The sequence below is a fragment of the Rhododendron vialii genome, chromosome 9a (assembly GCF_030253575.1).
Source record: "Rhododendron vialii isolate Sample 1 chromosome 9a, ASM3025357v1".
Classification (NCBI taxonomy): Eukaryota; Viridiplantae; Streptophyta; class Magnoliopsida; order Ericales; family Ericaceae; genus Rhododendron; species Rhododendron vialii.
In genome coordinates this window covers 22270743-22297991 of record NC_080565.1, presented here as the reverse complement: position 1 = coordinate 22297991, position 27249 = coordinate 22270743, and the positions used below count along the sequence as shown (strand labels likewise).

The window sequence follows — 27249 nt, the reverse complement described above, 5'->3', positions numbered from 1 at the left end:
GGCGCCAGAGCAGCGTGGTCGGCGGCAGAGCAAAGCCAGGAGCAGCAGTTGACAAGGTTTAATATCACGATGGAGCAGTCCGCCGCCGGAGCCGGAGCGGCGTGGTGGGTGACGGAGGCAATGGAAAAGATGGTGAAGATGGAGAGGAGGATTGTGGTTGCGGTGATCGACATTTTTCTGAAGTGGGTTTTTTTGGGTTAGTGAATGTAGTGGATGGATGGAGAGGAGGATAAAGAGAGAAAGAGAGAGAGAGAGATGAGGAGGAGATGGACGTGAGGTGTGGGTAGGAGGATCCCAGCCCTTGATTTGGGAGCACCTGAGTTGGCTCAATCTTGGCCCTAAACTGGACTAAACAAGTTTTAACTTGACTGGACTGGATCTGAGCCCACGAAGGGGAGAGAGAGAGAGAGAAACAAGACGACAGAGAGACCGGATAAGGAAGACGTGAGGAAAACAGAGGAAAGGAGGTGTTTGCAAAAAAGCAGAAAAACCTTGTTTTATAAAATCGGGTGCACCTTTTTTGGAAAGTGTGGCGAAACGCTTCGATTCAGAGTCGCCACTCAGGTTTTGCAACTCAGGTTTTGCAGTAAACCACCCAAGGAACTGAACTTGAAACGTTTGCTACGTTTTGATTGGAAAAGGTTTTGTAGACCAGTCTGTCGTCACCTTTTGATATCTGAAGTTTGGGAGCTAAGTTACGAGAGGGGAAGGGTTTTTTAAGGCACCCCTCTCGCCCAATCCAGAGATCGGTCTCTACTCAAGCATTTGCAAAACGTTTGATTCTCTCTTTTTAATCTATTTTTAGCCAATTAAGTCGGGGGAATAGTTAAAAAGGGATCAAAACTGTAGCATGCTGGCAGGATGTGACAAATGGCATACTCACTTTATTGAAACAATTAGTATAGGATGAAAACAGACTCCTGTGGGAGCCTTAAACAGATTGAAGGACATTCTCCTGGAGTGATATGCGCAAGAAGAAACCAGCATGCACTGATCAAGTCACTGCATACTCATCCCACTTGCACACGCCACTTCATGACTAACGTACACCAGTAAGCCTAAGCCCACAATTCTTATTTTCAACCCTTTGGACTCTGGAAATGACCAGTGCATACCCAGGACAAACCAAAACAATTTATACACAAGAAATATACAGTTATAAGCAGATAAAATGGGCTACGAAGCCACAAAAGAATAATACACCCCATAAAATAGTGTGGGGAACAAAGTAGAGGCCAAGGCCTAGTTTGCCATGAAAGGACCAACCACTGGACTAAGTTTGACTGGCGCACACTGGTAGAATGCTACCGTATGCCAGTTGTAACCTCTTGTCCAGTGCTTGGCTTTGCACTTTCTGGGTTTTGAGACATATTCAGAAAGACCCAGAGGCATTCCAAAGTAGCAGAAACGAAGATTGAGAAAGTAAAACTAGCAGTTCTAACTATGGAAAGCAGTAAACTGGTTCTTAGCATGCTTCACATGGATTAATGGAAAGAAAGACAAAAATAGTTAGACACTTATCCCCACGCCAGTACTGCACATACAACCATGATTGGCGTACGCGTACTTAGGACTAGCGTGTGCCAGTTCTAACCACGCACGATTTTTGAAACCTTGCCAGCTTTTAGGCCAGGACTGGTATTAATTACCAGCCTTGACCCTGCCAGCCCCCCTTAGGGATCAGAACAGAGAATTATCAAAGGTAGTATACCTTTGGTTTTGAGTTTAGAAGGAGTTTGAGCTTGAGCTTGTGGTTTGATGGGTGGATGGAGAATGTATATGGGCAGATGAGTGTTGTGTTGTTTGTTTATATCTTCCCTTAGCAAGGAAGAGATGAACAAAAGACTTGGAGAGTTATAAACTTGTAACTAGGGACTTAGCACTTGGTAACCCTTTGCATGGGTGAAGAGAGGGGGTATATATAGGAGAAGAGAGAGGGGTGTAACCAACTGAATGGGCTGGTTAGCCTTGGCCAAGAAGGCTCTCCTTATTAAATGCCCATGACAAGGTGATGGGGGTTGGTTGTGAGAGAGGGGAACATCATCTGTCCAAGATTGCTTCTCAGACGAATGTACAGGCCACTGGGGTGCCACAAAAGTCCTGTGAACGTGGCTGTATAAAGGTGATGGGACTACCTTTGACCGGCATACGTTGGTTGTTGACTTGCGTGCGCGGGTCCCTGCCTGGTCAACGGTCAAAGCTGACCAATGACTGACACGTGGCAATGAACCAGCGCACGCCAGTGTGGGACCAGTGTATGCAAGTAGGATTTGGCTGAGGATTTTTGGCTCTGGTTTAAAGGGTTCAAGAGGGATTTATCCGTTCAAAGCTCAAACACACTAACATTCTTGGGGTGTTCTTGATCTTATTCATCATTGGGGAATCAAATACCGTAAGTAAACTAATCTGGGAAGCCCAAAATATGATGTCTACAGTAGTCCCCCTTTTACGACTTTGACGACACTTGGAGCACCATTGTCCTGGTACAAGTAATGTTAAAGGTTTCTAGACACCCCTCGAGGCTATCATCTGTTTGTCGGGGCGATTGGTGGTGGCGGTGGTGGTCGGGAAGAGGTGCAGAGAAGGTGGAGTTGGGAGAGAGAGACTGAAATTGGAATTAGAAGAGATGGTGATGGCGACGTTTGGTGGTGGTGTGGTGGTCGGGAAGAGGAGTTCTTGTAGCAGCCATGGATGTCGACGATGATGGTGGTTGTGGGTGGCGATGGGTCGACGGCGATGAAGGACGTGGTGGTGAGGACGTGGTGGTGGTGGTGGCCAGTGGCGGAGGTTGTGGCGTATTTTAGTGTTAGGGTTTCATAGAGAAGGAGAGGGAGTACGAGGGACAATAAGGGGAGGGCAAAATTGGAACATTTTCTCACATTTCAAAAAAATTAGGGCAAAATTCTAACAGTTTTGGACGGAACACTGACAGAAGGGGTCTATGGGACAAAAAAACTTTTCTCAGGGGGGTGGCCATAGGCAAAATTCTATGAGGGCGTGAGCGAGACAAACAAGAATAGTTCGAGGGGTGTCTCGGTATTTAACCCAAATATACACATGTAGTCAAAAGGTGGCCTTCAGAGGTCCAACAAAATATCACACAGATCAATTCGTCAAAGCACAAAAGATATCTCACCACTGTCTCCATCACCGTGTGCATCAAAGTGTATCCTTGCCCTTCAAACCTGTAAGTTAGGGGGGTGAGCACGACGGCCCACACATAATCTACTAGAAACTAAAAGATGCAAGTAACATTTTTGAAAATATGAATGCTCGTACCCAAATACCCCTATTTACTAAACTCGAATTTCATACTAGCTACACACAATTTATAATGAATATAATCGAGCCGAAAAGATGAAACCAAAATTCTTCAAACGCAAAACAAGTCAAAATATTAAACTAAGTATGAGAAAATAAGAGCACATGAGATCGAGGTCCAAGTTATCACAGTTGAGTACCAATCCTAGGCGACTGATCAGGTCCTTAAATCATCCAAATTTATGGACTACTAACTCAAAGGCCTATGGGGCACCTTATCTAGCGCGGGTTTACAAACTATACACTGACGGATAAATTCATATCCATATATTTTTGGCTACACGAGTATAAAATGGCCAAGTCGACCACCAATACATGGTTCACTAGCCCAAATAACAAGTATCAAATCCCAAATCAATTTCAATGAGTAAAAACAACTTGTATCAACAAAAATCTTAACCCTTATTTCCAAATCCAAGAAGCACTAAACATAGGAATATAAATGTCTATACTTAACAACCCCACTCTACAACAACTTATCAATAATGTTAACAAGAGATACATCCATATCTCAAATAAAATAAAATAAAAGTGTGTTCTTCACAAAATACAAATAATTCATCCATGTAACCAAAACTAGTATCCATTATCAACCAAATTAAACATAATCCAATAATAGAAACCATAGATACCCAAGGTATAATAAGTCCCACCACTCCCAATCAAACACTAGATCCATCAATTTCAATCTACAAGTAAAAATATGTTGTTTCCACAATCACTCAAATTAGGGCCTTTTTTTTTTCATAGATCAACATACTACTTAGACACGTGAAAATAATTACGGTGAAAGTACACAAAGACCTTCTCAACTATTACTTTTTCTCACAACGACCCCCTAACATTTAAAATCTCTCATACAGGCCCCTCAATTATAACCGTTAACCAATTAACACCATTCTGTTAAAAATACGGTTATAATGAAGGGGTCAGTGTGGACAATTTTTATAGATGAGGGGGTTAGTGTGAGCAAGTTTTTAGTGGTAGAATCGTCATTTCCCCTCATTCCATTAGCAGAGTTGAGGGGTCTGTATGGATGATTTTAAACATAAAGGGATCTCTGAAGGAAAAATGCATAGTTGAGGGGGTCTCCGTGTACTTTCACCAATAATTAATTTTCAAACACACTACTTGCATTTTTAAAGTAGCTAGTAGAAAATCCTACGTCAAATGTTTAGCACAAGAGAGAGATGAGTGAGATGATGATGATTGAAAACCCACAAGCTTGAAATCCCTTGATCCCTCCAAGTTTTACTAATGTAGATAGAAAATACCAAAATTAAGGATGTAAGATGATTTGGGTTTGCTTGTGCGTGTGCGTGTGCTTGTGTGTGTGTGTGTGTGTGTGTGTGTGAGAGAGAGAGAGAGAGAGAACACAATCGGTTCTCCGGCGCAAAAAAAAAAAAGGGTTTTAAGTGTAAAGAAATGACACTCTCCCCCCTCAGGTGTCTAGATTCTATCCTAATACTTGCATTTTATAAACCATTGCACTAGAGCCCCTCAAACTAACAATTAAACAAGTAATTAGCTCTAAAAAATTTTTAAAACTAATTACACAACACATGAGAGTCTCTCAAGTCTCAAAACACTCGATCAAAGGCCCACGAATTCAAGCATGGTCAAATGAATGTCTACACATGTACATGCACAACTATATCCACAAAACAAAAAAAAAACAAAAATCCATGGCTTGTAAAATTCACAAGTATTTAAAACAACACATATCACATTAAGAAAATATTTAATAAATAAACTTAGACATGGGTCTCTACAATGAAAGTCAAGTAAACCAAACAACTGCCAAAAACTCAATCTCTAATCAAAGATACGGTCAATGCATGATTGATAACACAAACGATAAGGAGATCCACCAAGTATTCATCATAGAGTTTTGTATAGTAGTATGTGTTCGGACCAAAGAATACCATACTTAAAAAGGATAGAAAAAGAAATTGCTTGGGGAATGAAAAACCAGAGTTCAATAAAGACATTCAATAAAGCAACACCACCACCCTCTTAAGATCCACTTGTACCCAACATCAACAAAAGGAATCAACAAAAAACATCAATGATGTGAAAAGTGAGCTCAATCAAGTCATCCAATAAAGCAACAGAGATGTGAGGGGTGAGCCAAACAACAGACCTGTTTAAGGGAGCCATGCTGAATGGTATCAAGAGCTTCATTCCAGTCCATGGGGCCATCTATCATCGCAATTGCTCGGGGAATGGAAGGCCTCCCATCTGAAGCTCAGAATTATGGTCCCAACAGTAGATAAACATACATGTTAGCATCCAAAATGGGACAACAGATCAAGATGAATAACAGCTGTAGAAACAACCAAAACAAAGAGCACATAAATTGAACAACAAAATGAAGGAAATCGACAGTACCTAGTAAAAACTGGTCCAGATACACATCGTGAGACATCACCACTTTGTTCTGCTACCTCGGACCTAGAAATGATGCAACAGATATGTTGAAACGTCAACACTAAAATTGATTATGAGTAAACAACAAGACATAACTTTGTAGATCAAAATCCAAGAAAGCAAATCTTTGTTCGAATGTAACTAACTTAAGACAATTGAGCCTATAATATCTATAAAGCAATAATGAGAGACACACATAGAGGAATAAGGTTAAAAGCAACCACACCTCACTTTTCAAACAAAAAACGGATTGGAAGACATTAAAATATAGACAAAACAAACAAATATCTAGATAAATAAATAAAACAGTTGATAAAGCAGGGGAAAAAAGATTTAAAAAAAGAGAGGAAGAAAAGAGACTAAAACTAAAATGACAGCACCAAAAAGAAACTAAAACTCGAGAAATTGTACTACTTTTATGCTTCTTTATTTTTTTGATAGCTTAATGGTTTGCTTCTCATTTGCCATAAGTCTACTACTACTAGGAGTCGTGCAATGACTGCAAATCAAAGATATTACTGCTAGTTCAATTCTTTAAAACTTCACACAACTCACGACACCAAATGGTGAGTTTTCTAAGCCATGATGTATACAACTGAGCAGAAGAAAAGCATTACGCAAGAGCATACATAGCACATCTGCGGAAGTGGTTCCATTGCTAAAACTCAAAACAAACTGTCCAATTAAATAAAAAACAAAAAACAAAAAGAAGGTGCTTCACTTTTAGAAGTAAAAATAAAATAATAGTTGATTTTATCAAAAGAAAGTACTGTGATAGTATTGGGCCAAGCTCCTAATGAAACCTGAAATAACTAACCTAACTTTTGTGATTCTTCAAAGCTAAAAACAACTTTCTTGCTCAAATACATAATTTTCTTTGACCCCAAGAAAAGTTGTCTACAAGTTTCACATGCAGTGTTGAAATAAATAATAGTCAAGATTATGAGCGCTTAAAGTTTTAATATCATGAAATATAAACGGTCTAGTTTTTCATCTCTCTCAACTAGGTAATGTTCAACTATATCAAATTAGCAAAACATTTCATACCATCCTCTCCAAGCTTGACACCCATTATACACATTTCTTTCGCAATAATGTTTTGAGACCTAAGATTTCCAAAATTTCACAATAGAAGAAGAGATGAAGAGATTAACCAGAGTGAGTATTTATCGGTTTCATGTTATCATTGCGTCTCACGGCTTTTCCAAACATGTAATGTGGTGGCATGTCCAAGTGATGGGAGTCACACTTGTCCCATAAGTTTTCGATACTTGTCCGGTTCTAACGGAAATGATAAAATAATAAATGACTTTGGATAAGTTTCAGAAGAGTATCCATGTGTGACTGTGTTTGACACGGAGATCCCACCTTCTTTTGTGTTTCTCATGTCTTAAAATAGGCATCCACAATGCATATACACAGAGTTTTTGTAGCAGAAATTTCTTGTATTTCTCTATATCCTCTCCATCAGGGAAACCAAACAATGCACTAAAAACATTAAGTGTTAAAGCACAATAAATAAGGCTAGACAAGAAAGCAACAATTGATTGAGACACAATGGGGAAAATAGTAAGCAAAGTGCTCAGAAGAAAAGCTGAGAGACACACCCACCTTCCCTAACGGAACGCCTCAAAAGAGCCCTTGCTTCTCCAGGCTTTCCCTCATTTCTTTTGTCCATCTCTAGGGCTTGGCACCCAGCTTCCAAAGAGGAGACTATGGATGTGGAAGTTAATACTATTTAGAAGCCGTGGGCACAAGTTCTAGTTTCTATTGAAAATAAACAAATGATTGATCATATTACACACTTTGGATTAAATGCAACAACCAGAAATAAGCCATGACACAATTGTTAGCAATACAGACTGCATTTCTAGTAGAGTACTTCCAGCTTTATCAATTGAGTAGGTAATTTCATTTGAATACATAGTGCACACATAAAAGGTACCTTAATACTGTGAATAAGTGATAATAGCTTTTGGATGCCGAATGAATCAAAGGATAAGTCCCTAACAGCTGGCAAGCAATGCCAATCAAATTTTTGCAAATGGGGCACATGCAAGTGAAGACTATCCAGGTCTAACAGAAAACTCTTGTAATCTTTGTTCACAAAGAGTAAGTCGTACATTTTCATTAAAGCTACACAACTTTTTTTCTGTAGATTTTGTTTGGGGATTGAGGCTTAGTGTTAGGTTCTTCTAAACTCAACGGAAAATCAAATATTGTGAGCGACTACCACACACAAAATGCTAAAAATTTGTACGAGAGCCAAAGCGTCTCTTTCAAAATGCGAAAGAAGGTCAATATTATAGTGCTTGTAAATAACCAAGCCAAATTGCATTAAACATGAAGTGAAATATCAAACCTCGTCTAAAATGAAGTGAAATATGACATGAAACTCTTTAATATGCATCAAGTTAAAGGGTTGCAAGATTGACATACTGTGGAAAAAAACCAAATCCAAGGATGATCTAGCAAGAGACATGTCCATGTTGTCTCTGATCACTTGAAGAATATGCTTAACACTGGAAAGTTAGAGAATGATACTTAGAATCTTCGTAATGAGCTGTTCATGTTGTGCAAAATAAAGCAAGCAAAAGCATAACTAAAGAATGACAAGCAATGGTACGATCGTTCCTAAAGCTGGTGTGGGCCACTTCCAATGCATTTTTGACTGCTAGAGAAGTCCCAAGTACGATGGAAGTTAGTAATGAGTGCTTGAAGAGTGGTGCCTAAGAGGGAAGTTGACCTTTTGAACAAGCCACAGTACCACCAAAGAGGAAGAAAAATTAATACACGGCATATAAGCTCAGGAAAAATGAAAGGAAATGTTAAACGAGAATTCCAACAGAATGTGTCGGCCAAGAAGACACCCCTTCGTCACTTATCCAGGGCAGAATTGGTTACCATATAAAATGGAAACTTCTGCAACACTTTCTCAAAGTACGTTGAAGGGGGAGGTATTATCACACCTGCCCCCATTACTGGCTCTGCAATGAATGTCGTCATCTGAAATAAGCCACAACACAAACTACCTTTCCTATACTATTTTCAGCTTAATTTGTTTCGATTGAGGACTTGTTGGGAAAATTTCGGCATAACATATAATTCTAGAGAACAATTTCATTGATACTATAACAATTACATAATCGAGGCATAATACAATTATAAAACAGAATGGAACAGTCGAGATACGAAACAATTTTCCAGAAAACAAAAACAAACCGAGTCCTGTGTGATACCACAGTCTCCTTAAGAAAGATTCGCCGCCTATCGTCGGTGTTGTAGGTTCGTGTTCGGCGTCTTCCTCCCAAGGTTGGCTCAGCTAAACCGCAAGCCGTCGGAACACCGCCGTCGACCGCCTTGGCGAACTGACTATCGTCTGCCTTTCTCTCTCAAAAAACCGAATTTCAGAATATGCAAGAGGATTGTGGAATTGCTTGTGCTCCTCCAAAACGTGATGCTTCAATTTATAGGGTGGAGGAGGGCTGAATAACTCCTGGATGATGAATGTAGAGCCATGAATTCTCCAATGAATTCTGCCAATCAATTCTGGTAATGACTAGGGAGGTTACGGGATTGAATACACCATCATGGGCAGGGGTTACGGGAGTTACGAAATCCCACACATCAATACGTCTATTGATTATGGGGCGTCCAGATACAACAAACCCGGGACCGGTTGCCTCGGAAGACCCTCCAAAATCTCGGTTTCATTCACCCGAAATTTTGTAAATTTCCAACAGTAATGTCATATAAATAGATACTCCACAAAGTAAAAGGTACCTTCATATACTGTGAAGAGTGATAACAGATTTTGGATGTTGAATGAATGAAGAGAGAAGGTCCCAATGGCAGGCAAGCAATGCCAACACCGCCAATTCCGTAGGACTGTCAAGGGCCAACAGAAAAAAATGAAATTATTCCAAAAAGAACACACGTGGGTAACATAGACAACTCTTGTAGTCCTTGTTTATAAGGATAAGTTGTACCTGCTCATTAAAACTACACATCCTTATCTTATCACTCATCGCTACCCCCTATGTTACATGGATCCTCAATATTGGGGTAAGTACCGAGGTTGACAGGACACGACACGGATACGGGTGTAGAATTCACTCCAGATTCGGCCAAAAAAAATCGGACAAATTAGGAAGAAGAAGAAGAGGAGGAGGTGGAAGAAGAAGAAGAAAAGGAGGATCAAGAAGAAGAAGAAAAGGAGAGAGAGAACTTGTTGCTGCTATTGCGTGAGTCGTGACCTGCTTCAATTTGATATCAGGAAGAAGAAGAGGAGAGAGAGTATGGGCTACCGAAACCACTTTAGGGTTTTTTTTTCTCTTTTTACACGACTTGGGCCTGCCTACTCTTTTATTTTTGGGTCTTGGGCCACTTATATGGACTTGGGACACAAATAAGAATGTGTAGTGTTGCATCTTTTACTTTTTTTGGCTTGTACCAAAACTTTTTACAAGGTTTTTGCTTTTATATATTTTTGGCCCATTAAAATTTGATATATGAATTTTTTTTTATTTTTCTATGAGATAACTTACACCTAAATAAGTATTGTATAAAGAAAAGGATATTTTTATGAGATATATTTACATTTATTGCTATAATTATATATAAATATTCACCGGATCCCCGCAACCCGTGTCCAAATTTAGATACATATCCCTGAATCCTCTATTTTCAACTTTGAGGTGTCCGACCCTTGCGCGCACACACACACACACACACACATACATACATACATATATATATATACATACATATATATATATACATATACACACACACACACCACGGATTAAGTGAGGGATCCCTCACTTTGTTAAAATGCGGGACTCTCATTTCCTGATCAAATTTTGAAAATCCGAACCGTTCAATGTGTGCAGAACGTAATTTCAAGGGTCCTCGCGAGAAATCAGCAAAAAAAATGATCGGGAAGGGTTTCATCCGAGCAGTTTTTTTTTGAACCGTTCAATGAGAACTGCTTCGATGAAGCCCTTCCCGGTCATTTTTTTTTTCTGATTTCTCGCGGGGACCCTTAAAATCACGTTCTGATCACTTTGAGCGGCTCGGATCATCGAAATTCAATGGGAAAAGGGAGTCCCGCACCGTAAGAAAGTGCGGGATCCCTCACTGGAACCGGACTGTATATATATATATATATATATCCGCACCTGATTCACGTACCCGTGTCCGTGTAATGTAGGCACACACATAATGCCACAATAAATTCATACAAGGGGCACCATATCGCTTTCCAAATGCACTTGTAATGTAAGTCATCATGATAGTGTTAAGCATAAGTTTGTTTTCTATCGAATGGCATCTAAAATGTAGTAAAATATGAGAAGAGTCACTATAAAATCTACGACGACTTAAATATTTGGAACATTAACATACCATGAAAAGAAAAGATCCAACATAGGTAACAAGAGCAACAAAGTACTGTGGGACGGTAGCAAGCATTGTTCATAATGTCCCCAATACAAGCAAGCAAAATTTAAAGCAAAACAACTGAGCAACTGGATAGTAGAAGAATGATCTAGAAAATATTCATCATGTGCAGAGCAACTAAGCAAAAATTAAAGGAAGCAAAACTAAACTACAGTAACAAGCCATGGCATCATCTATTCATAACCCGGTGTGCGCCACTTCCAATACATTGTTGACTCCTAGATCAGGCCTAAGTACTAGAGAAGTCCCTAGTGCCACCAACAAGAAAGAAAAAATAATACACAACTTATAAAATCAAAGACAAATTAAAGGAAAATTTTTAACTCAAATTCCAACAAAAAAAACATCTAGCCAAGACCATAGAAATCACACCATGGCAAGGGAAATATAAAACGTTTCAGCCATCTACAGTTACCATAAGCAATATTTAGTCTTGATAAAACATCTTAGTTCTAAAGCTACCTCTAAATATGCTCTGATTATGTCTGTAATCCAATAGAAAACATACCATACTTTTCTGATGGAAGGCCCTAATGCCACGATAGGTTTCTTTAGTGCCACGACACAGTATTGCTATTTGCCCTTTTTATCCTCAAACCAGAAATTTCCCGTCACGAGGAAATTAAACCTTGCTCCTCTCTTTTCATTAATTTTCTCAGCCATGGCCTAGGCTCAACCTCCAAGCTCCAACCCAAACTTTTGGGAGTAAAACACATTTCTTCACAACTGAAGTGGCATTCGAGAACTGACACAAACCATTACATTGAGTATTCGGAAAATTAATTTCTAATATCTATTCGACTTTAAGCGTGGATTACTACCCATGATTAGGATTTCCAACCGATAAATACATTTCAGATCTATTCAATTAACGGTTCAACATCGGAGCTGCTCCGGTGATGATGAGACCAGACCCTGTTTCAATCGACCACATGCTCTCTACATTGCAGGAAACAAAGGATGAAAGAGACACCAGAATTCAGAGCCTCTTCAATTTTGGACTACGGGCAGATCGAGGCGGGGTTATCAACACTGCAGATTCCGGCGGAGTAGAAGCGCGCGAACGACTTGTGGAGGGTTTGTGATAAGCATAGAGATGGGAGGGTGGTTCACCGCTGACGCCGACAGTATCAATTGGCTTTGCTGGGTCTTCTTGGTCAATCAAGAAGGGGGGTTGTGGTACTGAATTCAAACAGTTACAGGAAGAGAGAAGAGATATGTACGAAAGAGAGAGAGGTCACTGAAGAGAGAAGGGATGTGTATGTGTCAGCTTCCCATTCAATTTCAAGGATAAATACGTCAGACCACTGTAAAAGTCGTGGCACTAGAATTTTGTGTCGTGGCATTATCAATTACCTTTCTGATTACGTAACTAACTCCCAAATTGCAAGCGGAACTGCATGTCTCTGTGGGGGGGTGGGTTTGTTGTACGAATCATAGCTACATGTCTTGCACCATTACTCTCAAACAGCTAAACTACGGAATTACTCCCTCCGTCCGGATTTAATTATCCCTAGTTCTATTCTAACCGGCTAAAAAATGGGTTATATCTTTGAATCCATAATGAATTTCATGTCGAATATGGATCTTATTTGATAGATCTCGACTAGTTCTATAATACAATATTTTCGAAATCATGTAAAACATTATAAATTGGAAGATATAATCGATTGAAAAATAACACGAACTCCAAAAAAGGACTATTAAATCTGGACAGAAGAAGTAATAACAATCTTCGACAAGGCCAAACCAAAGGCTTTACATGGGCATCCCTTTCTTGTCACACAATAGACTGATATATAGCTAAATTAGGCTCCAACAGTTTTAGAACTGCACGTCTGTGTGTGTGTGTGTGTTTGAGTGTGTGTGTATCTGTACTAATGATAGCTATATTCTCTTGCAGTAATAATCTCAAATAGCTAAAGTGCTAAACTATGGAGTTAATAACAATCTTCGACAAGGCCAAAATCAAATTTTTTACTAAGGCATCCATTTCTTTGCACGAAATAGATTGATGTATAGCTGAATTAGGCTCCATCAGTAATCAAAGGATTTTCACAACTTCTGCTTCATATCAACATAGTTCTCGCCAATAATATTATGACTTTCCACACCAAGTATATTGTGATCCCTATCACACTATACAACAACACAAGCTTCTCTATTTATGAGAGGACAAGAATATTACTAACTGGATGAGGAAACAAAGAGATTACTCCAGTACTTCACAAAACTGACCGTATCAATTCCAAGAACCAAGCGACAAAAAACAGTTGTACTTACCACCCACACCAATGCGCCTTAATCAGTTTCCAAGAATCCTGGTTGAAGTGAATGAGCCACCGTAGCAATCTCACCAATACACGTACATCAAATAAATTGCAAATGATGATAATCAAAACTATAACATGCAAAAAGAAGGAGATGAAGACAAGAACACATTGAGAATGTGGCTCTAGATAGCAAGCCAGAGACCCTTTATATGCAAGGTAAGATTACTTTTGATTACTGTCTCTGGTCCTTCTTTGAGAATCAAATCCTCTAAATTACAACTCCGAATTACAGCTAGTATTGTTGAGAATTCTCCATCTCACCAGACACAAGCGTTCTTTACCCAATTATTATTATACAATCGCAAAACATGACATATAACTATCGTAGTACAAGGTTACACACAACCTGTAACATAAAATACAAGTGAAATCATCCAGAGGATTTTCTTTTCATACAGGGTAGTTATGAAATAATCTAAGGGAAAGAGGATCTTTTAGGGCTTATGATGTTGTGTAGATATAACAGTGGAGATGATGAATGAGTATGCAAATAGGACAATGGCAGCATGGCCTTTTTACATCTACACACATCATCATAAGCCCTAAAAAATCCTATTTTCCCTTTGATTATTTCATTACTCTATATAAAAAGGAAATCCTTAGGTTAGTTTTCGCTTGTATTTTATGTTCCACTTTTATCCTTCACTTTTCTTATCTCACCATTCATCATCTGATAATTCTTGTTTGCTCTATAACAATTTATGAAACAAGAAACCATAATATAATTATGCATTAAATGCCCCAAGGCACCCCATGGCTGCTCAAGGACTTTTGTCCAATGGGGTCATCTAATTTTTATAGCTGACCAAGTTGAATTGCAACACACCAACCCCTTATTGGAAATTACTTTTAAAAAAAAAAAAAAAGTTGTTCACTTTCAAATAACGTTGAATTGCATTACACCAACCCCTTCTTGTAATTTACTTATAAATAAAAACTGTTCCCTTTCCGCTCAATTCAACTTCTCCCAAATCTATAAAATAAAAAAAAATAAAAAACTAAACTAAACCTTGAATCTCAATAATTTTTTTTTGCTTACTAAAAGAAAGCACTAAACCATAAGGTTAGATTTACCTTGAATGATAAGAAAGGACAAGATTGAGTCCAAGACTATTTTACGAACTTGTTTGTTTATCTCGATGTGGTCACGTGTGAAATCCAACCCATTATTTTCAATAATGAATCGAATATAATCAAATTTGATGGGATCAGCTGACCCCATATTCTAATAACTAGCAGCACTCCTGAGGGCACTTTATTAAACTATTTACACTAGAAATAAAAGACATCCATAAATGTATCACATTCTATCCCCATGTCCTTACACATAGGAATTACCCCCTCCGTCCCAATTTAAGTGTCCACTACGATTTTGCGTGTCATTTTCAATTGCTTATATCTCTCAATGTATATTACTAAAAATCTGCAACATGAATCTTGTTTGATAGATCTCAATTATTTCTATAAGACTGATTTTAAAAACATAAAATATAATATATGTTGAGAGATGTAAGCCATTGAAAATGACACGCAGAACCGTAGTGAACACTTAAATTGGGACGGAGGGAATAGTAAAAAACCTGACACTTCGACACACACTTGTACTAACGTTTGCGGACCATCTACATAACTAAAGCTCCGCCATAAGAAACTAATAAAGTACTTAGATACAAATACTTAAATTAGTATAATGACGGAAGGCCAAAAAAAAAGTCAAATAAGAAACTTACTTTCGTGAGTTTAATAAGCCATTTGACAACCAAATCCAAGAACTTGGTATTTCTATTAGCCAAGGACTCTTTTGTCTCCGATGATGGCCACCTCGAGGGGTCCAAGGGGCATAAAAGATTAATCAGGACAACAAACAACAGTGTCTGTTTTGCATTTGGAAAAGTGTGATCGGTCTTATGATTGAAGTATTGAACAGACGGCAATGAACATTATGCCACAAAGATGATTCACGAAGCAATACTTACCAGGATTTTCAACATCAAAACATTCAATGCTTTGAGAAGTTGGCTGCCATCATCCATGCGGGGAACCCTTTCATGCAAAAGCTCAGTGACGACAGAATATGCAGATAAACGACAATAAATTACCTGCATTAATGTGTTCAGAACATAGTTACAAGACCTTGCAGAGGCTCCTCCGATACTAAAGTCAAATGTCTTGGCAACATGCAGAAGATATCATGCAGTATAATGCAATTTGGACTTTGAAAGATGTAACATAAAGAAGCCAACCGAGTTGATATGAAATAAGAAATGGCATAACTAGGAACATTGAACAACTATCACCTTATTAGCTAAGCATGAAACCAGTCTATCAACATCTTTCACAATGTCATCCATTGAAGTCTTCAAGATTGCTGGTTGCTTGAACCAGCACAGTGCAGATAAATTTCACACCTTCAATAGGCTGCGTAATAACCCCATGCATAAAAACTTGGGGTTGAGAGAAAACAAGAAACAAAACTTAAGAGTAAAAAAAAATGCTTCGAAAGACGAGCCACAATGAAATCTGAGTCAACCAAACAACTACCAAAAACTCAATCTCTAATCAAGGCTATAGTCAATGCAAGATTGCTAACATAAATGATAAGGAGATCCTCCAAGAATTTGTCATAGAGTTTTGTATATTGGTATGTGTTCAGACCAAAGAATACCATACTTAAAAGGGATAGAAAAAGAAATTGCTCGCGGAATGGAAAACCAGCGCTCATCAAAGACATCCAATAAAGCAACAACGCCACCCTTTTAAGATCCACATATTCCAAACAAAAGGAATCAGGAGAAAACATCAATGATGTGAAAAATGAAAAATGAAGCTCAATAAAGTCATCCAATAAAGCAACATAGATGCGAGGGGTGAGATAAAAAACAGACCTGCTCAGGGGAGCCATGTTGAATGATATCAAAAAGCTTTATTCCAGTCCATGGGGCCATCCGCCGTCGCAATTGCTCAAGGAATGAAAGGTCTCCCCATCAGAAGCTCAGAATTATGGTCTCTACAGTAGATAGCAATACATGTTAGCATCCAAAATGGGACAACAAATCAAGATGAATAACAGATGTGAAAACAACCAATCAGAGAGCACAATAATTGAACCACCAAAACAAAGAGCACAACAACTGAACCATTATACGCTGCAACGAACACCAAATGACTTGTTTTGGCGAGTGCGCAAACTGATTTTCACAAATTCAAAGGATATGCAATGAGGGTCTCACACACCCAATAACAGCCAGCCACTGGTAATTACATCCAAAGATTATGTCCAAAATTGATGTCCATGAGCATACACAACCTGTAAATGATAGTGTCCGGGAAAAAAAAGTACCAAACGAGTGCCTCGCAAGCTAGATAACAGAAAAGCAAAAGAATTACATTCCAAGTCTGTTTAAGATCTCACCATCTAGACTCCCTCGAAATCTAACCTCCCTCTCTTCTTTTTCACACCAGACTTGGAAAGTGAAGGTTCCACCATCTCCCTCTGCTATTTCTCACATGATGCCCGCACAAATTATTATCTCCTCTTGAAAGAAAAGGGGCTACAATCACACGGCTCACGGGGGATACCTCTCGCACACAGCTAAAGTAAATATGGAATATGGGACTTAAACTAATGCCATCACAGTACTAGAAGCCAGCCACACCACCACACAACTTCTGGATGGAATGCCACATTACTTGAGCCCATGGGATTAAGATATATAACTGCTATATAGTAGTAGTAACCGAAAACATCTCTTGTGGAAAACCAAGGAATGGACTCCTCTTGACATACACAACCTGTGACATGCCCACCTGCACACCAAGGGGATACGGCATACACGCTCTACAACACCTTCTTCATTCTAGTTGCCTTCTTTTAAAATAGGAGTAATACCAAACCAACTCACAGCTTTAGCCCTCGGCATGGCAGATTTACAGCCTATAACTCTGTACATGCACCTGCACAATCTGCTATATAGAAGTAATAGCAACACAAACCAATGAGCCAGCAACCTAATAATGGCAGTCTGAAACAGCATGAAAGAGCCAGCTACCTGATATTGTAAAGTTATGTGAGACCCCATTCATTGACAAAACAACCAGCAAGAGAACCTTGGGGAAGTTTACCCAAGAGTAACAATCTGGACTTCATGACCAAACAAATCTTATGCACAGTTACAGCAACAAAACAAGTTATGTTTTGGAATTTCCGCAGATTCCTTTCCATCCAAATATAATAAACAGTGACAGTGAAAGCTAACTTAATTCTGGTGGATCTCAGAGATTTGCCCTTAACTGTAGATAGAAGGTCATTCCAATTAGCCCAAGTCCGAGGGGACCATGTTTCATTCAACTTGGTTATAATGGCATTCGAAACTTGGGTGGAATAAGAGCAATTAAAAAACAAATGGTCATGACTCTTATTATCAAGACAAAGACTACAACAAGAAATAGACTTCATTCCAAAAAGTACAAGTCTATCTTCAGTGTAAAGTCTATTAAGAATAGCTAGCCAAGAGATAACACTGCATTTTGGCACATGAGCAGGAAACCATACCAACTTCTCTAGATTGGAAGTCACAAGAGGAGGAAGATTATTCCTAATCTCATTAAGTTCCAGTGTTTGAGTGATGGGGAAGTTCCATGTAGAGTCATGAATGATATGGGACATAGTAGAGTCATTGGGGTAACCAGAGTCATAAGTAATCCTAGAGCCATATTTTTGGATGACAGGGCAGAGAGGGTGCCAATTGTCATACCAAAGTGAAGTGGACTGCCCATTCCCAACAATGTACTTGATGAAGGGCTGGACAATAGGTCTAAGATTCAGGAGTTTCCTCCAAACCCAGGACAGGCTACTGGGCATTTCAACACACCAGAAGTTCCTACCCTTGAGTAAATAGGACTTAAGCCATTAACACCACATGGATTGTTCACCTCCTGAGATGAGAAACCAGATATGCTTGGCAATGGCAGCTTTATTCCAGATTTGTAATGACTTAAAACCTAAACCACCTTCATTCTTGGGAGAGCACAGATGCTCCCAAGAGAATTTAGCACCTGATTTTTTGAGGTCAGGACCAGACCACAGGAAGGCCCTGAGAATGGACTCAATATCCTTGATTACCTTTTTGGGAAAGATAAACAATGAAGACCAATATGTTTGCATGGAAAAGAGGACATTTGTAATTAGTTGGACTCTACTAGCATAAGTAAGATCCCTATTTGTCCAAGATTTGGTTCTGACAGTGATCTTATCCACCATGCTCTTACAATCAGTGTGATTTAATTTAGTGGAAAGAATTGGAACCCCCAAGTATCTCATAGGTAAATTACCTTCCTTGAATATAAGAAGATTCAAAATTACTAATCTGGTGCTAGGTTGAACACCAGAGAAGAATATGTTGCTTTTGCTTGGACTGGGGGATAAACCAGATTAAGCTTCAAATTCATTCAAAGCACTCTGTATGTGCTTAATAGAGCTGGTATCCCCCTTACAAAATATCATGAGATCATCAGCAAAACAAAGATTAATCAGTTTGTTTTGCTCACACCTCCAATGAAAATGAAAGTCGGAGAATGTAGATTTCTCCTTTAGGAGACTGGTCAAGACTTCCATAACAATTACAAATAGGTAGGAAGGGTCTCCCAGCCTAAGACCTTTTAGACCATGAATAAAGCCAGTTACTTCACCATTGATACTAAGGGAATAGTTTGCAAAGGTAACACAAGCCTAGAGCCACTTATTCATTTTGGGGTGAAAATTCATTGCAGTAAGAACAGCCCACAAAAACTCCCATCTAACATTGTCATAAGCTTTCATGATATCCACCTTCATTGCACATCTAGGTGAGGGAGAGGATTTATGGTAGGCTCTCATCAGCTCTGAGTGATAAAAATGTTGTCTGCTATTCTCCTCCCTTTGACAAATCCAGATTGAACCGGATCTATAAGGAGGGGAAGAGCAGATTGGATTTTCTTATTTAGCAACGCATTTGTATATGGTATTGCAGCAAGAGATAGGCCTAAAATCACTAACCTTGGAAGGATTAGGAATCTTAGGAACAAGTGCTCTTAGAGTGGAGTTTGCTTTTCTCAAAAGCTGTCCTGATCTAAAAAAAAAAGCTCTAACTGCAGGAGTTACTTTATGCCCAACTATAAGCCAAGCCTTCTTAAAAAAACCCTGCATTATACCCATCAGGACCAGGAGCTTTTTGAAAATTAAGAGACAAGAAAGTGTTCTTAATTTCAATGTCCGTGACCTCAGCAACCATATTGGAACTCTCATTCGAAGACAGTCTTTTAGTAATAAGATGTCCAATTCTTGATTGGTTTACATTTTCTGGATTGTGCGATGTACCAAAGAGATTGGAGTAGTAAGTAACAAAAGCGGATTTGATCGCATCTATATCCTGAGTGGTGGAACCATCATCCAGAACAAGACTGGTGAGCTTGCTCTTGTTTCTGTTTTTACTAACAGATTTAAAAAAGAAGTGCACTGATCACCAAGTTTGAGCCATTGAATCCTCGACTTTTGCCTTGCAAAAGTTTCCTCAGCCCTAGCAAGGACAAGAAATTGTTTGTACAACTCTCTTTCCTCGGTCTGGTAGATAGGATTATCAGGGTTAATATTCAGATCTTTTTGAATGGACTTAAGATGAAGTGTGGATTCTTGAACTCTGCTAGAAATGGCACTAAATTCATGGGAGTTAAGATTCTTGAACTCCTTTTGAAGTAGTTTAAGCTTTTCACAAACGCAATACATGTGATTTCCAATGATGATTTTCCTCCACACTTTCTGAGTTGTTGAGATGAACAGAGGATGATCAGCCAGGAAATCAAAAAAAATTGAAAGGTTTAGGAACAGGTCTAGGAGAGGGAGTCAGGAAAACTACACCAGGGGATTGACATGATATTCCAGGGGTATGAAAATGAGCAGAAGAGCAGCTGAATGTTTTGATCCACTCCTCATTGACAAGGATTCTGTCAATCTTAGACACATAGTTGGTAGCATCTTGTTTATTTGCCCAAGTGAAGAAGCAACCAGAGTACCTAAGGTCCTCCAATTCAATAGAGTAAAGACAATCATTAAAGTCATTCATGTATGGGGGCCAATGAGTTAGTCCACCATAAATTTCACCGGGCCGTCTAATGGCATTGAAATCACCAAGAACAATCCAAGGAGCAGGCATTTGTGATTTTGAAGGCTACTCCAAAGATCCTGCCTATTCGCCTTTCAAAAAAAGATACTCCCTCCGTCCCAAAATGCTTGTCCGGTCCGCAAAACGGAGTGTTAAAAATAATACAATTTTTGCAAAAAAAAAATCAAAAGTTTTTTAACAACTTACTAGATATCAATGAGTATTTTAATTTGTGAAAAAAGTTAGAATTTTTTCTTGAAAAAATTGCATTATTTTTAACACTCCGTTTTGGGGAGCGGACAAGCATTTTGGGACAGAGGGAGTAGTTATTAGAGCCATAGACAAAAGTGGCCAAGAAGACATGATCATCAGCATGAGTGTGGATCTCACAATGGAGAAACTGGCTATTCAAGTCTAAAACCTTAATAGAGATGTCTCGGGGGTTACAACAAACCAAAATTCTCCCTATTGGAGCATGAGTGTAGTTGTGAGTGAAGTGCCAGTTAGGAAATACGTATTTGACAATCCTCTCTGCTCTAGGTTCTTTAATTTTGTGTTCAATGAGTCCCACTAAGGACAACTTATTATTCTGAACAAAAAAATTTGCTTCCTTTTGTTTGATTGGATCGTTCAACCCACGGATATTCCAAAACCCATAGCTTAAAGTAGAACTAGGCATAAAATTAATAGAAATAGACAAAAGAAATAGCAGATAATATAAAACTATTTATTAACTGAAACGTAAAAGGACTAGGACTTCCCTTTGGAGCTTGAGAGGTTCTTCATTTTTGCAGCTTTGGCTGCCTTCTTAGCAGCTTTTTTAGACAAGACTGGAGTAAATGGTGAATCATCAGAATGATCCCTTTCATTAACCACGTCACTAGCTGCCTCCACCATAGAGTGTTTTTTTTTGGATAAGTAACAAGGAAGGGTCTCCTGGATCATGATTTTTAACTGGAAGGGTACACAACATGCTACCAGCCTTCTCCACGTTTGTAATTATAATGTCATTCACTGAAGCTTCAGAGGAACCTATTGAGGTTATAGCAGAAGGACCCCCAACCAAAGAGAGCTCAGTTAACTCCCCTTCTTGGTTAACAGATGAAGCTTCCACAATATTAGGAATTGGAACAACTTTGTTTCTGCCTTTCCCAACCTGCTGCCATACCTCAGTAACCACTGGTTTAGGTTTAGCCACCGATGACTTGGAGCATTGATGGGAAGTATACCCAAACACCTTACAAAACTCACAAATTGGTGGAAGGACTTGGTATTCTACACTAACCACAACAGTTTCTCCAGCGACTGTAATGGCAACATCCTCCAGAAGTTCAAGATTGACATCAATCTTAATGCATATTCGAGCACTAGAGGATTTCGATTTTTTTGCTGTAGCTTGATCTACATGAATGGGGCGGCCTATAGTGCTAGCAATCCTACTCAGACATTCCTTATTCCATAGCTCAAAAGGTAAATAATAAATTTTGACCCACGCTGGAATTTTTGAAGGTTGTTCTTTCACAGGTTTCATCGTTCTATGCCAGTTTTTAAGGACTAAAAATTTCTGCGAAAAGAAACATGGTCCATTTTCAAGAACAGCACACTTAGAGGTTTCATCGCGAAATTGAAAAAGGGTAAACCCTGACACATCAGGTTTAACCGAGACCCTTGTCTCTCCAGTGTTCATAAGCAGTGTGATTAAGAAGTTTGTAGGGCATCTTACCGTCAAGGAAATACAGTATTTCAAATACCCCATGAGATAGTTGTTCCAATTCCCATCGTCGACCAATTCCTCATCAATTTCAACAGCCACATGTTTCCCTTCGTGCAAATCTGGGAAAAATTCAAGTTTCAATTCATGCGCAGGGCCTTGAGATTGGAGAAGAGATGCCCAATTTCTAGGTTTCCCTTGTGGTTTGACAACACCTATCCGAGAAGGAATCACAGAGGTGCTAGGCTGATCCTTTACTGGATGGGATCCAAGAGAAGAATCCCTTGTTTTTTTGGCAGTACTCTCCGTTGGTTTCCGAGAACCCTCCAATTTGGGTTTTTGAGCTGCATTAGAGAAACCCCCTTTCAGGATTTCCAAGCTCTCTTTTGGGACGAGCATGGAGGTGAAACCCACATTTAGGGTTTGATCTGCACCGTTCACGGCGGATGAGGACTCGTGATACTCCTTTAATTGCTTCAACTTATCTTCTAGGGCTGAGCAGTTGATTTTGACTCCAGATTGTTGCATCTCAGCATGAAGAATTCCTACGATTCGTGAAATTCACTCATCAAACTCCAGCCGATTACTCACTTGTTGAAAGACTTCTTGTAACTTCCTTGCTGGGCTCTACGACTTGGGGCTATGTACACCATAGACTGAAGATTGTGGTATGAATTGTTTAGGGTTTTCCGGTAATGAAGAGTTAGGGTTACTGGGATTTGGAGCAATGGGGTATAGCTCCAGTAGTTTGCGAGGAGAGTTTTTGGATGGAGTAGTGAAATCAACATGTGGGATAGAGCTTCTTTCTTGATCCCATGCTATAGTCTCAACTCCAAGTGGGGACGACGAACTGAGATTCAGTTGGACGTGTTCTGGATGATTTGGTTGTGTGGGTGAAGGACCACTGTTCTTCCTACATATTTCATGAGAATCAACAGCTTTGATCCCTAATCCATCTGCAAAAGATATAGTACCTTCAGCCATGGTTACAAACTCAGGGGAATCCAAGAGAGAAGGACTTTCTCTTGCATTGATAGCGTTCACGTTGCATTCATTTTAGGGGTTGATATAGTAAGGGCGAGTGTAAGAATACTCACTTATAGATGTTAGACTTCAAAGTAGTGGAAATCAATGAAATAAAGTAAAGATAGTACAAACAAAACAAATAACTCAAAGACTCCCTCACTATTTCAAGGATCATTTACATTCAAACTCTTACAGAGAAGCCCAACAAAGAAATAGGAGTACATCATGTCATCATGTCCAATCAAGTTTCAGTGATCAACTAAAAACAAACTTTTGCAACTGAAGAGTTTTATTATACCTTATAGTAACGCCAGTAGTTTCTGAAAACCCCACAGTATTTGTCATATCCTCATCACCAACCTCGAGAATTTAAGTTCCCTATAATATAACGAAGATGTAAGTAACGAAACAAATAACACACAGCCCACTTTGCTAGTCATGGTAATGCTAGAACTTAGCAAATAACACACGACCTAGTTTGCTCCAATTTTAAATTCTACATGAAAGGAGGAACCAAAACAAAAGATCGATCACAACCAACCAAATAAGATTAGGAATATAGAAAAGCATGAAATAGAAAATTAAGATTAGGAATAACTGACACAAATAAATCACTAAAATCTAAACAAACAACCAATTTAGATGCTCAAACCAAGGGATTTCACCCATTTACCACATGAATTGATTCAGTTAAACAGTGCATCCATGCTTGTGAGTGTGAGAAAGAGAGTGTGACCTTCAGAATCACATAACTGTTCAAGAATTATCTGTACAAAACAATTTTGGAAGGAATATGGAAATAAGCTAAGGGATCTTCCACCATTTTTTCATCATTCATCTTTTTTGAACTCAACCAACTCTTCGTCTTTCGACCTATTTTAATCAGACATGTCTTTCCACCTATTTTACCACATTGATATGGCCCCTTCCTTGGTAGGATAAAAGTGAACCTGAGAAATCAAACAATTTGAGTCATCACAAAAAGGAGAAAGAAAGGTCAGTCAAAAGGACAAAAAGAAAACAGAGCACAGAGAAAAAACGTAAGAAAGGAAGAAATACAGGTTTGCATTAAAAAATTAAAAAAAAACACAAGTCATAGATTCCCCCCCCCCCCCCCCCCCCCTTCCTTTTTCTTCTTTAATCGAGAAAGGAATAGAACTTGGGGCGACCTATCACTCATCAAAAACTGGTTCTATGGCCGATCGATGTCCGAGCCTATTGGTCAGATGACGACTACTTCACTATTGGTCAGCCTCTAGTTTAGGGAACACAAAATGCAGATCTGGAATGGAGAAAGACAACACAGTCACATGATCATTCCTTGAAAATCAATCTAAGAGACCCACCCATATGCAACATAAGCACTTAACCAAACAATAGATAAGCACGAACAATGCCACCGGTTAATTTCAAACCCTCCTAACTCATCTCCAAAAACAATGCAATTATGAAAATTACCTTTGCGTGAAGGGGGATAAAATAGTGTTCTCTTTCCACTATTAACATCATTTGATTTTCAGAGGGAGGGGAGGAGAGGGAGGAGGCAAAGGTAGTATTCTCTTTCCCAATATTTTTTTCCCTCACTAAGCTTGAAGAGAGTCCACCAAATTTCAATTACATTTCCCAAGTGTGCATTAATAAAATTCAGTTTTGTATTCCGAGTTTGATTTTCTCTAAAATACCGAAAGAGAAGAAAACACCATCATCTAAAAACAAATATGATAGAGACACCCATTACCAAACAACATAGCACGATTTCAGAACATATAGCTTACATGTTCAATGACTGAAACAATGGCCACAATCAAATGTTCTTGATAAAGGGGAAAAAACAAAAACAGAGGGTGAAATTGGTGAACACCATACGTGCATGAAAGATCAAGAACCTAGAATCCCAATGATTTCAAATCTACAAGCAAGGACAAGATTAGATCATTCAACACAGAAGCCCCATTCCCCATTTGACTGAAGGACTAAAATCGAAAACAAATAGGACTACATACATGCAAAGACAGGATTAGAGGCAAGTGAATAAAGCCTATTCGGACGACAGGATTGGATAGATTCGAAGTTCAAAATTCCGATTACCTGCAGATTCAGTGGCAACTTCGGTTGGTAGTGTCCCCTTTGATTTGTGGTGTCCCAATCGACTTCACTGGGTAAAAAATCGAATCAAATCCCAAAAAAATAAATAGAAAACTGATGTTTGGCTCAGAAATCGTACAACAAGAACAAAGATTAGAAGATGGGAGAGATCAAAGAGAGAGAGAGAGAGAGAGAGACCTTGTGTGTGTTTGTGTGTGTGTGTGTGTGTGTGTGTGTGTGTGAGAGAGAGAGAGAGAGAGAGAGAGAGAGAGAGAGAGACGTGCCTTCAGTTTTGTGTGTTAAAACACCTTGGAGTCGCTGGAGACAGCAGTTGGTATGAGCTCGGATTCAATCTTGGCCCGATACTCCTTGAAGGTGGCGATGTGTTGGGCGTTGCCGCTGGACGACTCCTTCTGCTCAATGTAGACGTTAGGGGATTGGGGGCTGCCTGCCATTGGGAGGGAGGAGGGTTGGGGGAGATCTGAGATGAGAGAGAGAGAGAGAGAGAGAGAGAGAGAGAGAGAGAGAGAGAGAGACCATATTTTGAAAACTGAAAAATTCTTCGTGAGAGAGGTTTTTCGTAAGTGCTCTGTTTTACCAGCATTCATTACCAAAAATTCATAGCATTCAACGACAATCCTTGTCAAAATTGCATTTAGAATTCATTAAATCATTACCAAAATTGAAGAAAAACTGAAAAAATCATGCCTCGTACCATTTATTCTAGAAAATGTAAAGTATTTACCAAAATGCCAAGGGTTGAATAAAGGGCGGAGATTTATGTAGAAAAATGTGTATTAAATCCAACGGTTAAGATTTATGGAGGGATTTTGTAACGACTCAGAATTTTTAATGAATAAAAATTTCATTTATTTATCGGAATTTTTTTTAATTACTTAATATTACTTTAAATATTCCTTTTTAATCTCTATAATCCGTCATAATTGGATTTTAGTCCTTTAAATTTCATTTCTTGATTAAAAGCCCTACATGGCTAGTAAAGTTAGTTTCCAACCGATTGGTTGGAGGAACCGGACTACCAATTCACCTAGTTACATTTTCCTAACCCTAATTAGACCTTTTTGACCATCTTTGACCCTTATGAACCCCTCCCAAACCTAATTGAACTCTTAGTTAGACCTTTAGGGGTAATCATTATATCCATGAATGGTCATTCAAGCCCATACCTACCATCATTATTCCTTTAACCATTGGTTAATAAATGCTAGGGGAATTATTATCCCTTGGTTAATGGACTTTTGACTTGCCAATGAATGTATGACTTGGACAAGACAAGTCATGGCCATCATTTTACTTCCAAAGGTGGCAATCTTTATGCATGTCATGCATGCAAGCCTAAGGTATAGCCCTAAGTCTAATTATCCTAGAGTTACTTTCCTAGATGCATATATATATACTTATATGCATGTATATATGTACTTCATAAGCTATGTTAGCATGCCTATATGAGCCTATACTTGCATAAGTACACTTTCTAGGAAATTTCCCTCCATTGAGTAGTCACTTGAAAACTCCCCATGACTTTTTCTCTTCCAAATAGACTTAAGACTACCTAGACCTTAAACTATTTATTTTTACCCACAGATAACCATATATGTAGATAGAGAGAGGCCGAAGGAGAGAGAGAGAGAGAGAGAGAGAGAGAGAGAGAGAGAGAGAGATGGGCCGAGAGAGAGAGAGGGCGAGAGAGAGAGAGAGAGAGGCCGAAGGAGAGAGAGAGAGATGG

The 27249-nt window shown here is 39.0% G+C and overlaps 3 protein-coding genes across 7 annotated transcripts in view; all 3 read right to left on the bottom strand.

Moving 5' to 3' along the window:
• The window catches only part of LOC131301490 (uncharacterized), a 43993-nt gene extending 28391 nt beyond the window's left edge, over positions 1-15602 (bottom strand). Inside the window, exons 1-5 of the mRNA XM_058327829.1 lie at positions 15521-15602; positions 8191-8273; positions 7363-7464; positions 5713-5775; positions 5465-5562 (exon numbers count right to left, since the gene is read on the bottom strand). Of these exons, the coding sequence (XP_058183812.1) occupies positions 5465-5562; positions 5713-5749 (135 nt within the window). The 5' untranslated portion in view covers positions 5750-5775; positions 7363-7464; positions 8191-8273; positions 15521-15602. The remainder of the gene's footprint in view (positions 1-5464; positions 5563-5712; positions 5776-7362; positions 7465-8190; positions 8274-15520) is intronic.
• A 5946-nt stretch (positions 15603-21548) lies between these two features.
• Positions 21549-25689, bottom strand: LOC131301486 (uncharacterized). Of its 5 annotated transcripts, none has more exons than XM_058327823.1 (4): positions 25506-25689; positions 25279-25326; positions 24154-24367; positions 21549-22936 (listed from the first exon to the last, which is right to left on the bottom strand). In XM_058327823.1, the coding sequence occupies exon 4, from the start codon at positions 22917-22919 to the stop codon at positions 21561-21563; it is 1359 nt and encodes a 452-aa protein (XP_058183806.1). In that variant the 5' UTR covers positions 22920-22936; positions 24154-24367; positions 25279-25326; positions 25506-25689; the 3' UTR covers positions 21549-21560. The 5 variants fall into 5 exon arrangements, with proteins under 5 accessions (XP_058183806.1, XP_058183804.1, XP_058183805.1 ...); XM_058327821.1 differs by having other exon boundaries at positions 24318-24367; XM_058327822.1 differs by having other exon boundaries at positions 24327-24367.
• Positions 25690-25747: 58 nt separating this feature from the next.
• LOC131301488 (protein MOR1-like) overlaps positions 25748-27249 on the bottom strand; it is a 41930-nt gene continuing 40428 nt past the window's right edge. Inside the window, exon 13 of the mRNA XM_058327827.1 lies at positions 25748-25950. Coding sequence (XP_058183810.1) covers positions 25802-25950 — 149 coding nt within the window. The 3' untranslated portion in view covers positions 25748-25801. The remainder of the gene's footprint in view (positions 25951-27249) is intronic.

Coding starts and splice junctions, on each gene's coding strand:
- LOC131301486 (XM_058327821.1), bottom strand. Junction 22,937..24,317: donor ATATCAATGTGGTAAAATAG/GTGGAAAGACAT, acceptor CACGAATCGTAG/GAATTCTTCATGCTGAGATG.